The following is a 12,458-nucleotide window of genomic DNA, read 5'->3' on the forward strand; positions in this document are numbered from 1 at the left end:
CTTTGGAATACAAGAGGCCTCTAGCCTCCCACCCTGTCCCTGAAGCTGCCTTCCTATGGCTATGGAGTCCACCAGCCTTGGGTGCAGTTGTGGTAAGAGATGAGGCAAGGATCTGTCTTTCCCTCAAGACAGGGCTAGGTCTGGTCCAGCTGGAGTACCCGGATGGTGGGTGATCACCATCAGAAGTCCCAGGGTGACACCCTGGCTCACTCGCTGTGGCAGATTGCAAAGAGCCCTAATCTCCACGTCTCCCTGCACCCAGACCCTTAGCCGAGCAGCCTCACCAGGCCCTCTGCTCCCATGTGAGTGCTCACCCATGGCTGCCGTGAGCCCATGCAGGGTGAGTAGATGCAGCACAAGTGGCTCCCTGCTGCTCAGGGATGGGTGCTGCTTCCTTCGTGTGCCTCTGCTGTTGCCATGAGATCAGGCCTAGGCAAGTCTGCAGAAGATCAGAGGTGTGGAGCAGAGCACAGTGGCCACCGTCCCAGCCGGGCCCACCAGGGAGCCTGCCCTGGCTGAGCCCTGGACCCACTAAATCGATTCCATGGCACCTGAGAAATGACCACTCATTGTTTCGTGTTTATTTGTTAACCAGCATTACAGTGACAAAGATGATGGACAGAGCCATCCAGGCTCTGTCTGATGGACAGGCTCACCAGGTAGCGCCACCTGCTCTGAGACGTACCAGCACAACGCCTCATGCAACGGAGGCTGAGGGAGGCTAAGGGCTTGTTCAAGCTCACACTGAAGTTGGTCCAAATCCAGAGGCCTCTTGGGACCTGCCCCCATGGTGAGCTGGCCTGGCAGACACAGGTGAGTCCAACTCTGCCCTGTCATCCGGGAGCCACAGTCTGGCGAGGAGGATTGGGTTGGGGAGGGGTAGGTATATTTGGGAATGTGTGGAGGAAGGGGCAGTTGTGTCAAGCCCAATCACTTTCTGCAGCTGGACAATGAGGAGCAGGAAGGCCCAGCCTTCTTGGTGGAAGGACCATCCTAGTCCACTCCGACCACATAGCTACGACTGCCACTGCATTCACGGCCCTTGATGCTCAGGCCAGGTGCATTTCGCCTGCCACCTTTCCATCAGATCCATCGGACACCTGCAAAGGAAAAGCAGTTAACTAAGAGCTGCAGCTTGAGCCCCGTGTGCTGCCCCACCCTCCATCTCCCAAGCTCCCCGTAAACCCATGAGGAGAAGCTACCATGACTCCTTCCATGACTCCTTCCCAGATAAGCAAACTGTGGCCCGGAGAGGCTCCAGACATGCCCAAGGCCACATAGCCTCTAGGAAGCACAGTCGGAATTTGAACCCCAGTCTGGGATTCCAAGCATCCCTCAGAAAGGCGTGGTCCTCATGGAATGGCCCCGGCCTACTGGCATTGGTGCCCCGGCACAGTCCAAGGCCCTTGGAAATGCCATTCTCAACATGTTTGCCCTAAAACAACTGCCAGAGAACTTCAGGCCCTGCGTCTGTCTTGAACCTGTGGCCCCGGCTGTAGACACTGTCACAGGCCCAGGTCGTAGCCTGCGCCATGCAGGTTCTAGCTGCCTTCTCCACCAAATGGGAAGTGCTTCCTGTCAGCAGCCGCCTTCCCCCCACCCACTGTGAAATTCCCAAAGCAAAGCAAACAGCCATGATTCCCAGGATGCCGAGGCTCACCTCTGTCCCCCAAATCCCAAACATCTCCTGAGGACCATGGACACCTCCAACTTAGCATATGTGCCCAAAAAACTCAGCGGCCTCCCCCATAAACCTCTTCTCCAGGGTTCCCTCCCCATTGTGCAAGCCAGAGGCCAGGTCCTGGCGTCCCCTCCTCTTGGCCTCCCCACTACCCACATCTCCACCTCCCCTCCCTCACCAGGCAGACTCCTTCTGCCCCCAGACTACCCTGGTGAAACACCTCTTGCTAACTTGTGAGTGTGAATTGTGGGGTCAGACCTTAGCTATGCATCCATAGGCAAATCACTTCACCTCTCGGAGCCTCAGTTTTGTCATCTGTAAAATGGGGATGATAAAAACCTCTCTATATCCTTAAAAGGTAGAATTTTCTGGCACACGTCATAACTTCTCAAGAAAGAGCAGCTTCTACTATTGTCAATATCCTTGCAGTGAGTGCAGTGAATGTGTGTGTCTCTGAAAGCATCTCTCCCCATCCAATCCAGGATCTGCTCAGTTTCTGTGAGTGAGGACCTTTCTCTCCCAGAGATGGGCACAAGACCCACATCCGACCAAAGAGAGCCAACTCCCTCTCTCCTGTTTCCACCAGATTTCTGCCATGGGAAATGATGCTTTCTCTTCTGGGGATGGCCAGGACAGGTGCTACAAGGACTCCATGAGCCACAGCTCCTGGGGCCATCTCACCCATGTGCGGAGAAATCCACCTACAGTGGCGCGGATGCAGCAGAAGGCAGGAGCTGACAGCCTGCGGGCCAAGGTGTTGGCTGCACCTGGTGAGTGCCTGGATGCACCTGTTGAGTGCCTGGATGCAGCCGTGCCTGAAGGCATGGCTCCTCCTGGACTTTTCACTGACTGGAGCCAGTACATTCCTTCTTCGCTAAAGTTGCTAAAGTTAGTGTGGATTAAGTTTCTGCCACGTGCAACCCTAAAGGGTCCTAACAAAATACATGAATGGGGGATAGGAACATGCTTGGGACCAAGAGGTGTCACAGAGTTGGGCTTCTGTGATGGAGAAGTCCTGTGACTTATTGATCTGGCAGGGCCCTGGCAGGAATTTTGTGGGGAAGGAGTGGCCAAAGGTGGTGGGCCCCTGGCCATAGCTTGTGAAGTGCCCAAAAGCAGGAGTCGTAGCACTGGCCCACAGTGCCGGCTTATGTTGGGGACTCAGTGCCAGCTGCCACTATTTCCCTACGGAGCACTCTGGTGCCGTGGGCACCATTCTGGGGACTGTGTGAACGTGCCCCCACCTGTCCTCATAACACCGTGCCTGGGAGGTAGGCTCAGATGTGCCATCCATTTTACAGAAGATGAGATGGAGGCACAGAGTTCAGGTCACTTGCCCAAAGTCACCCAGTGAGGATGTGGTGGCGTGGGAGTGAAGTGGCGCCTGTGCCGGGACACACAGCTGCACAGGCACAGCCTCCTCTTGTCCTTTGCTGTCCCCCACCTGCTCAGAAGGTACCTCAAATGACTCTTGTCCCCCTGCGAGAAGAGAGCCCACAGTTTCCTGCCCAAGCAGGATTGGCTCTGGCTGAAGCCTGAAGCTTGCGATTGTCAGAGCACAGACGTCCCAGGCAGTCTGTTCCCAGGTGCCAGACTTCAAAGAGGACAGTGGCAAAGAACCAGAAGCCTGTCCCTCTGCCCATGGCCACCTCCTGAGACGCCTCCCAATTCGACCCCATTTGCCAGGTGTCCCTGCTACCTGCTGGAGCACACCCATCCCACCCACCCTGCCCCTGGGCCCTGCCAGGCTGGGGGGCTCCTCGGGGGCAAAAACGTGCCTGAGTCCTTGTGTGACCAGAGCCCCTCCATGACCAGTGCTTGAGTGAAGGGGGCCTCCCTAAAGGTCAAACGGTTCAGGAGGACACCTGTCACCACAACACAGCCCTGGGCCTACAGTGTAGCATCATCAGTGAACACACCACCATGCACATCACTGTCACCTGTCACAGGCATCTCCGAGCCACGGGTGACAGCAATCGAGACTCCCTCTCCTCCCCGAGCTCTCTCTGTACACCTCATCTCACTAACTTCACACGGCCCTGGGACGTCTGTGCTCTGACGATCGCAAGCTTCAGGCTTCAGCCAGAGCCCTGCGTGCCTCCCAAGCAGAGGGGCTGGGTTTCTGACCTGGCATGGCCATGCACAGGCATGTGTGCGGCTCCACTGCACAACCCATGTTTATCTTTTGGACACTGGGAGTCAAAGCCAATCAGACTTTACCACCAGGGTAATCAGGGCAAAACCTGCGGCTGTTCCATGGCCCAAGTGGAGGACACTGTGGCTGTACTTTGTCCCCATATGGGAAGTATGTCCTTCCTCTTGTTTTATTTTTTCTTCTCACTTGTGGTATCTTCTGGCATTCCAAAGCTTCTTAGAGGAATCCTGAAATCCACTCTGGAACAAGGCTGGGTTTAAGTAAATAGACACACACATACACACACACACATGAACTCACACATGCACACATATAGACTTTACACTTGCCCCTCATGTCATGGTGAACACAACACATTCAAACATTAGGCCCGCCTCTCCAGTGAAGAAACTGAGGCTCAGAGAAGCACATGGACTTGGGATGCCTATCTGCTGGTCAGGTGAACCCCACCTTTTTCCAGAGAGGATCACAGATGGAAAGGAGGGACTGACTCGCAAGGTGGCCCTCCAGCCAGCCTCAGGGCCCAGCTCAGAGCACGGTCTGTCTTGGCACAAGTAGCCCAGCTTCCCAGTGCCCCACCCAGCTCCAGGCGGGACACAGGCACCCAAAGGCAACCTCTGGCAAGGCATTGTCCTGTGCTCTGGGATCTGGCTGAGCACCAGGGAGCACAGCAGCACTCATGCCAGGAACGAGTCAGAGCCCAGGCCGGGCTGGAGGGCCCTGAGCTGCAGCAGGAAGTGGACAGGCGAAGGCGGTACTGGGTGGAAGTGGCAGAGCATGAGGCCAGGTAGGACCAGTCCTGCGGCACCTTCATCCTCAAGTGGGGCTCTCAGCAGCCGCAGAACAGCAGGCAGGGCCAGAACAGGGTCTCCTAGAACTTCCTAGAACCTTCTGGCCTGCAGAATGACCGCATGGGAAAGGCACTGCAAAGTCGTCACCCAACCCACACCTGATGCAGATGAGACCTGAGAAGGGGCCAGAGATGCCCAGGGTCACACAGCAAGTAGCCAGGGCACTGTCTCCTAGGCCTTCTCCTTTCCTTGGCCAGGAGCCCCAGACCTTCTCCAATCCCCAAATGCTGCCAAACACCCCTGCTAGATCCAGGCCCTGGGGCCCTGACAAGCCATCCTGGCTGGGATCCCAGCCTGCCCAGTCACCCCAGAGTCCTGCCACCTCCCCCATGCCTGCCTCAAACTTTCAGAGGGAGGAAGATCTGTCATGTTGAGGACACCTCTCAGACCAGAGCTCTGGGTCCCTCGGCCATCTCCCACCCCATCCCCTGCAGGGTGTCCCCATGCTCAACCTAGACAAGCGTGTGGATAGAAGAATTCATTTCTGAAGTAAATGAGAAGTGTAAACACCTCCCTGGGAGGGCCCAGGTACCCGTGGGAAGACCTGTTTAGCCCAGAAAGGGAAACAGATTGGCCCAGTGACCAGGTGACAGGTGCATTCACCAGACACCACGCCCCAAGGGGACTTCCCAGGAAGTGTTGTCTGCTCACAGCGGCAGGTCCTGACCAATGGTGCTCAGCCCCGGCTGCCGACATGCTGCCCCGGCTCACTGCTGCAGGTGCACGAAAGGACAGAGTGAAATACCTGAGTTTCTCCCCAAACAAGGAGTTTTCACTAAGTACACACCGCACTCATTTACTCCATTCACAAAGGTTTATTGGGTCCTCACCCGGTGCCGGTTCGGGTTAGTCACTGCAGAGGATCCATCTGGGCCAGCCTGGGAGGGGCAGGTCTGGAGTCTAAGGCAGACTTGAAACCAGGGGTGAAACCCAGGGGCTGTGGAGGCTGCCATGCCGAGGACAGCTCCAGGAGGACTGCTGAAGAGGATGACTAGCGGGCGGGGAGTGGGGCTCAGCCATCTCCCGGGAGCTAAGAGGGCCCAGGTGGAGGTGAGGGCAGTGGAGAAGGAGGAGGAATGGGGGTCTCCAGGTAGAAGAAGGGAGCAGGGAATAGCATGAGCGGAGGCCCAGAGGAAGGAAAGTACCCGGAGAGTCTCTGTGCTTTAAGAGGCCAGTGGAGGGGACGGAAACAAAGGGCCAATGGTGAAGCAGGGTTGACACCCAGGCAGCAAGAACACTGAGGCACACACCTGTCGTTCACCAGCACTCTCCTCCAGGTGTGCACCAGCTCCTGCCCGAAGCCTCAGGAGGTCCTCCTGCAGGGGAACGCAGGGCCACCAGGACCCACCCCCCAGAGGGAAGTCTCAGTGACAGCCTCTCTGGGCCCTGGGAGCTGCTCTACTGGAATGGAGAGAGAGACTGTACCCATTGCAAACCCGCCTACCATGCCCCGCACTGGGGCAGTGAGGTGGCGAGGGCGGGGGGGGGCTCTGCACCAGGGTTCACCAAGCCCTACCTTTCAAGGGCAGACTGCCCCAGGAGGATGCGTTTGGGATCAGAAGGCCATCCAAAGGCCAGCCCTCCCCTCGCTCTGCCAGGGCCCTGCTGCCTGTCCCCTCCCTGCCTCTCTCCAAGTTGTTCCTGGACACCAAATGGACCCCGTCCAACTTGTCCCTCCTTTTCTTTCCCCTGCCCGCCCCCTGCTGGAATTGTAAGAGGGCAGACAGAAAGGGAGGCGGGGGAGGCCCAGTCAGGTCGCAGGGCAGGAGAAACAGCCCCAGTTCGAACTCTGCTTCCCCCACAGCAGAGCCTGCCAGGCCTCTGGGGGCCGAGACCTCTGGGTGATGCCTGGTGCTTCCCTGAGTCACAGGTGGAGCTGGGCCTTTGGCCAGTACTCTCCCTCCTGACCACTGGGATGGGACAAGACAGTAGCGGCAACAGGTAGGAAGGGCCAGGTCTAAGGTGAGCTGGGGGTGCAGCCCTAGAGAGAGGAAGGAAGGAGGGACAAGTGTTGCTCCGGAGGAGAGAGGGTTGAGAAGAGGGAAAAGGCGACTGGAGTGGGAGTTACTGAGCCAGGTTCTGTGTCCCAAAGGCCAGTATCACCTGCACCTTGGGTCTGTCCTCACCTGCACAAGAGGCTGCAGGAGTCAAATGGGCCTTCCAGCCTGTCCAATATTATGGAGTCCGGAGGTATGGAGTATAGTCTGTGGGCCCAAGAGGCAGCCATAGATCCCCAGAACAGATGACAGCCCTCAAGAAGGGCTGCTTCCCTAACCATCCCTGGGGCTAGAAAGAGTGTGGATCAGGTGCTTCTTATTGGGCTGGGCCTGCAGAGGGGACTAGAGGGGCCAGTCTTACAACCACCCAGACCATACTTTCCACACACATGCACATGCGCACGCACACTTGCACACACACACACTTGCACACACACACACTTGCACACACATGCATGCACATGCCACCAGATCTCAGGCAGCACAGAAAGGCTCTCCCAGCCTTAGGTGGCTTATGCATTTTCTGAAACTAACTGTGGAAAAAGGGTTTGGGGAACCAACCTATGTGCCTGCACCAAATGCTGTGTGGGTGGGGGCAGGACACAAGCCCTACACTGAAACCTCCCAGAACTCAGGGAGTCCGAGCTTGAGAGATTGTCCAGTAAAAGTTGGAACCCTCAACACCCCTTGACTCTGCCCAGGAGGGGCAACCTCAGAAGTCCCCCCAAACCTCCTCTCAGAGACCTGCCGAGTAGGAGGCTTCTCTCTCTACTCTCCTCCCCGCAAAAAAGAGGCCAGAAAAGGGGATGACCGGCTAACTCACAGGTGCCCTGATGGAGGGCAGCAGACAGGGGGCCTTCCAAGGAGAATTCCCTAGCCCACCTGAAAGACCCCTACCCAGAGTGGTGAGGGGCAGCTCGGGAGCACTGAGGCAAGGGGGAGAGACCGGGCTGGCTTCCCTCTAGGTGGTAAGTTCCTGGGGTGTGCGCCCCTGCCCCAGACAGCAGAGAAATCCCCGGACTGGGAGATGGAGAAGAGGGGCTACTTTCTCAGGCCACCCCGCCGCCAATCCTCCAGGCACACTCGGGTGCTTGACCTGCTGGAGCCACAGGTCCAGGGGGGAGCTCACGGGACAGAGGGCCCTGCCAGAGTCACGAAAACCGGAGGGGGGGGACCTCCGCCCAAGGCAGGCGTCTCCGCGCGCCCGCTAGGGCCCTGGTCCTGCGGTTGGCTTCTCCCGACACGTTCCTTCGCTGCCGAAAGCGATTCGCCCGCGCCCTATCGAGCCCAGCCAGCGCCTACCTCGGCCCGGGCGGCTAGGGCGGTCTCCGTCCCGAGAAGAAGTTCCACGGCAGGTCCCGGGGCTGCAGACGCACGGGACGCTGGCGGCGGCGGCTTCGGACTTGGGCTCAAGCCCCGCCGCTCCAGACAAGTCGCCGCGACTGCTACAGTGTCCCGGGCAGTTCAGCTCCCCAGACGGGGGACAGACCCTCCTGGCCTGGTTCAGGCTTTGCCCTGGGGGACACAGCGGTCCAAGGCGAAAGGAGACTTGCTCCCGGCCTCTGGGACCCTAGGTCAAGGCACCTCCCCGCCCCGCCGCCCCTGAGCCCAAGTCGCCAACCCCGCGCCGCGCGCAGCGAGGGATCAGAAGGTCTCGGACGCCGCGGCAAGGCCGGCCAGGGCCCCACGAGTTAGGGAGTTGCCCCGCACCCCTAAACGCTCAGCACCCATTTACGGTTGAAAGTACGCACTTGACGCGTCCGGGCGCCTCCGCGGTGAGTCGCGCCGCCGCGCTCGGGGTCCGCGAAGGTGGCTCAGTTCGGGCGCTCCAGTCTCGACGTTCCCGGGGTAGAGAGCAACGTCCGGGGACGAACGGGACGGGTGCGCCCAGCGGCCGGGGCTGCGCTGGGCGAGGCAAGCGGCGAGAGGGGAGCGCTCCGGCGTTCAGGCAACAGCTACCCCTAGTGGGAGAGCCGCCCGGGGCCGGCGCCGCCCCGCGCCCGCTGCCCCGCGCCCCACGCCCGTGGCGCCCCGCGCCCGGGTCGGCTGGGGGCGCAGGGCCGGCGCCGCTTTCCCCAGCCCTCCGGTTCCGGCGCCCGGCGGTAACCCGCCAGCGGGCTCTGCCCTCCGCACCTCTCAGCCGGGCCCCGGCGGCTGCTGACCCAGGAACCGCGGCGCCCCGCTGGAACGAGATGGGACGGGGCGGGCGCGGCCAGGGCGGCGCGGGCTGGGGCAGCGCGCGGCAGCCTCGGGCAGCGGCGGGGGGCGCGGAGCGCGGTGTGCGTGGCGGGGCGGTGCGGGGGGCGGCCGTGTGCGAGGCGCGAGTGTGAGCGCGCGCGGGAGGCGGGCGGGCGGGCTCCGGCAGGCGAGCGGCGCCCGCGGGCGAGCCGGGAAGGCGGCGGGAACGCAAAGTTGCCTCCTGGCGGGCCCGCGTCCTCGGTGGGGCGGGAGCCGGGGCCACCGAAGCGGCGGCCGCGGACCCGGCCTCCCGCGGCACCTGGGCAGCGGCCCCGCACGAGCGGCAGCGGCGTGGGCGGCGTTGGCGGCGGCGCGCGGGAAGCGAACCGGAGCTCCGGCGCGGCTCGGCGGCCGCCGGGGAGCTCGGCTCAGGTGCGCGGCGAGGGGGGCGCGGGCCGGAGCCAGGCGGCGGGGACCAGGGCGGCGTGCAGCGCTCGCGCCAGCTGGAGGACCTCCCCAGCGGACGCCCAGGTCCCCGGTCGGGCTCCTGGTCCCCAGCGGCAGCGGCGGCCGGAGTCCCCCGCCCCAGAGAGCTGGCTGCGGGGCCCGGGCCCGCCCCCACCGGCCCCAGGCCCGGCCGCTCCGCCCTCCGCCCGCCTGCACCCGCCCTCGGCCCACGATTTCTAGGGCATTGGCCGCGCCGCTGGGTGATCCCTCCGGGCTCAAGTTGCAAGGGGGCGGGCCGGGCTGGAGGTGGAGTCTCCCGCCAATTGAAGCCTCGGCTATAAATTGAACTCCCTGCACTGCCGAAGCCCAGATGCCTAGCCAGGCCGCGTCGCGGTTGGTGGTCGGAGAGGGCGAGGGGTCCCAGGGGGCTTCGGGGCCTGCAGCCACCATGCTCCGCTCCCTGCTGCTTCACTCCTTGAGGCTCTGCGCCCAGACCGCCTCGTGCCTCGTGCTCTTCCCGCGCTTCCTCGGCACGGCCTTCATGCTCTGGCTCCTCGATTTCTTGTGTATCCGCAAGCATTTCCTGGGCCGCCGCCGCCGGGGGCAGCCCGAGCCCGAAGTGGAGCTCAACAGTGAAGGCGAGGAGGTGCCCCCCGATGACCCGCCCATCTGCGTGTCCGACGACAACCGCCTGTGCACCCTGGCGTCGCTCAAGGCGGTGTGGCATGGCCAGAAGTTGGATTTCTTCAAGCAGGCTCACGAGGGCGGTCCGGCGCCCAACTCGGAGGTGGTTCTGCCCGACGGCTTCCAGAGCCAGCGCATCCTCGACTACGCGCAAGGGAACCGCCCGCTGGTTCTCAATTTCGGCAGCTGCACCTGACCACCGTTCATGGCGCGCATGAGCGCCTTCCAGCGCCTGGTCACCAAGTACCAGCGCGACGTCGACTTCCTCATCATCTACATCGAGGAAGCGCACCCCTCCGACGGCTGGGTCACCACTGACTCCCCCTACATCATCCCGCAACACCGGAGCCTGGAAGACCGGGTCAGCGCAGCTAGGGTACTGCAGCAAGGCGCGCCCGGCTGCGCTCTGGTCCTCGACACCATGGCCAACTCCAGCAGCTCGGCCTATGGCGCCTACTTCGAGCGTCTCTATGTCATCCAGAGTGGCACTATTATGTACCAAGGTGGCCGTGGCCCCGACGGCTACCAGGTCTCTGAGCTGCGCACTTGGTTGGAACGCTATGATGAGCAACTGCATGGCGCTCGGCCCCGGAGGGTCTAAACATCCAACGGACAATTGACTGAACTTGGTGGGCTGGGCCTTCGAGCCTTCGAAGCCCACATGCAAATGCCTCAAACCAACTCACGCTTGGTGAGGCCCCAGTGACACTGATGTGCTGAGCCACCATTTCAGACTGAGTCTGCACCCTCGGCCAAATGAACAGTCTCCCCTACGTCCCTGGGACTCTGCTTCTGTAACTGTGTCATTCACACCTGCCTGGCTCACTGGAAATCCTCTTCTGAGCGCGGGATACGGCTTGCCCTTGTCCGTATGCCCCCAGGACTTTGCCTCTACAGCATTTTCTTACACCCGCTGCCCAGCGTGCCCTCAGCCGAGTGCTTTGGCCGGGTGCTTCCCGCAGCGCACAGAGACCTTGGCCACGCCTGCCCGCCCTGAGCGCAGCTGGGTTCCAGGAGACTCTCAGCTCACCTGAGCTAGTTGCCTGGCACCCACCTGTCGCGCGGGGAGAGGGGGTTCCGTGTTGCTTTTGTGTCTATTTCCTGTCCCTGGTAGGGGGAGGGATGTCGGGGATGGGGAGGGGGTGGGCAGGGTAGTTTCCCCCACTTGTTTTGGGTGCACAGGAGCCCCACTGCTGATGACGAACTGTCTCTAACTGGTCTTGACCACGAGCTAGTTCTGAATTGCAGGGGCCTCAAAACAGCACCTAAACCTTGAGGGGGAGAGTGCTCTGGGTTTCCGTGGGGGAAGCCACCTTAAATGGGAGGGAAGTTGGGGTGTCTGCTTTGGGACCAGAGGAAGATAGCTTGAGAGGCATTGGCGAGGTTCGCAGCGCCCCAGAGAGAGAGAAAAAGCCGAGACTCCTGGGGAATGATGTTGGGGTGATGGAGTCCAGGGAAAGAGAGGTGGGGGGAGAGCCTGAGGTCCCCAAGTGAGGGGAGTCCTAGGCAGAGCTGCTGATTGTGGGGCTGGGAGGTGGAGGGCCCCTGCTTCGAAGGCCATTTGGTGAGTGTTTTGCTGGAAATATTTCTTGTATATAAACTTCTTTCAATCTACAATAATAAAGGCTTGAAGTAAACTGCTTTCTGGTTGCCTTTGGTCCCTTTATTTTCTTTTCCCTCTGAATAGTGGCAGGAATTAAACACAAATCCCTCTCTCGCGTCCCCATAGTGACCTTGGGAAGGGGAGCGGGAAGGAGCCTAGGCTGGCAGGGGCGCTGGAGGAGGATGGAGGAGGAAGAGGGTCTGCGGCGGCGCCTGGGGCTCCCCTACAAGCGCACGCACACACCTGGACGGGCAGCTCCGCTGCGGAAGAAGAGCGAGGTAGCGGAGCGCCGCGGGATCCTGGAGAGCGGCGGGAGAGGCAAGAGGGTCCTCTCTTCCTCCCGCGCGCGCGCACACACACACTGAACAGATGCAGCTGCCCCTGCAGCCGCCCGTCTAACTTAACTGAGTATCCGGCGGTGTGTGGAGGGGGTCGGGTGAGGTGGAGGGCGAGAGGGTCTTTGGACCCGGTACAGCCCTGCTCCCGACCGCCGCAGGCACCACTGCGCACCTGACTGCTCCCTGGCTCCCTTCCGGCACCTGCAACCTCGCCTCTGGCCCACCCGCTCCAGGCTGCTCAGGTCCGCGGGAAGCGCGCCGTGGCAGAGGGGCGCCCACACTGCAGCTGCGGCTCTTACTGCCGGGCCAGCGCGCTGCTGGGTGTCCCTCCTGCCTAGGACCCCCTCCTCCTGTCCCTCCTCCGCTTCCCCAAGGTCCAGTCAAACCCCACCACCCGCTCTGGGCTGGGAAGCAGAGCTGGGAGACCACTGGGATGAACAGAGACACCAGGGAGAGGGCAATGGTGGAGTCCAGGGCTGAGGCGGGGATTCGGGGCCTTAGGCACAGGTCCCCGCCTGCAGTCA

The 12,458-nt window shown here is 61.3% G+C and overlaps 1 protein-coding gene and 1 long non-coding RNA gene across 5 annotated transcripts; one reads left to right on the plus strand and one right to left on the minus strand.

Annotated features, from left to right (window-relative positions):
- Positions 1 to 557: 557 nt before the first annotated feature.
- LOC103229714 (uncharacterized) lies at positions 558 to 8,698 on the minus strand. Of its 4 annotated transcripts, none has more exons than XR_012091086.1 (7): positions 8,436 to 8,696; positions 7,987 to 8,199; positions 6,814 to 6,891; positions 5,938 to 6,668; positions 5,518 to 5,597; positions 1,940 to 5,400; positions 558 to 1,100 (listed from the first exon to the last, which is right to left on the minus strand). It is a non-coding gene; the product is annotated as an uncharacterized lncRNA (long non-coding RNA). The 4 variants fall into 4 exon arrangements; XR_012091087.1 differs by having other exon boundaries at positions 5,938 to 6,003; positions 8,436 to 8,695; XR_012091085.1 differs by having other exon boundaries at positions 5,938 to 6,891.
- An 886-nt stretch (positions 8,699 to 9,584) lies between these two features.
- Positions 9,585 to 11,634, plus strand: DIO3 (iodothyronine deiodinase 3). Its single transcript, XM_037984521.2, has one exon. The coding sequence runs from the start codon at positions 9,680 to 9,682 to the stop codon at positions 10,592 to 10,594; it is 915 nt and encodes a 304-aa protein (XP_037840449.2). The 5' UTR covers positions 9,585 to 9,679; the 3' UTR covers positions 10,595 to 11,634.
- Positions 11,635 to 12,458: the final 824 nt, after the last annotated feature.

The sequence above is a fragment of the Chlorocebus sabaeus genome, chromosome 24, assembly GCF_047675955.1.
Source record: "Chlorocebus sabaeus isolate Y175 chromosome 24, mChlSab1.0.hap1, whole genome shotgun sequence".
Lineage (NCBI taxonomy): Eukaryota > Metazoa > Chordata > Mammalia > Primates > Cercopithecidae > Chlorocebus > Chlorocebus sabaeus.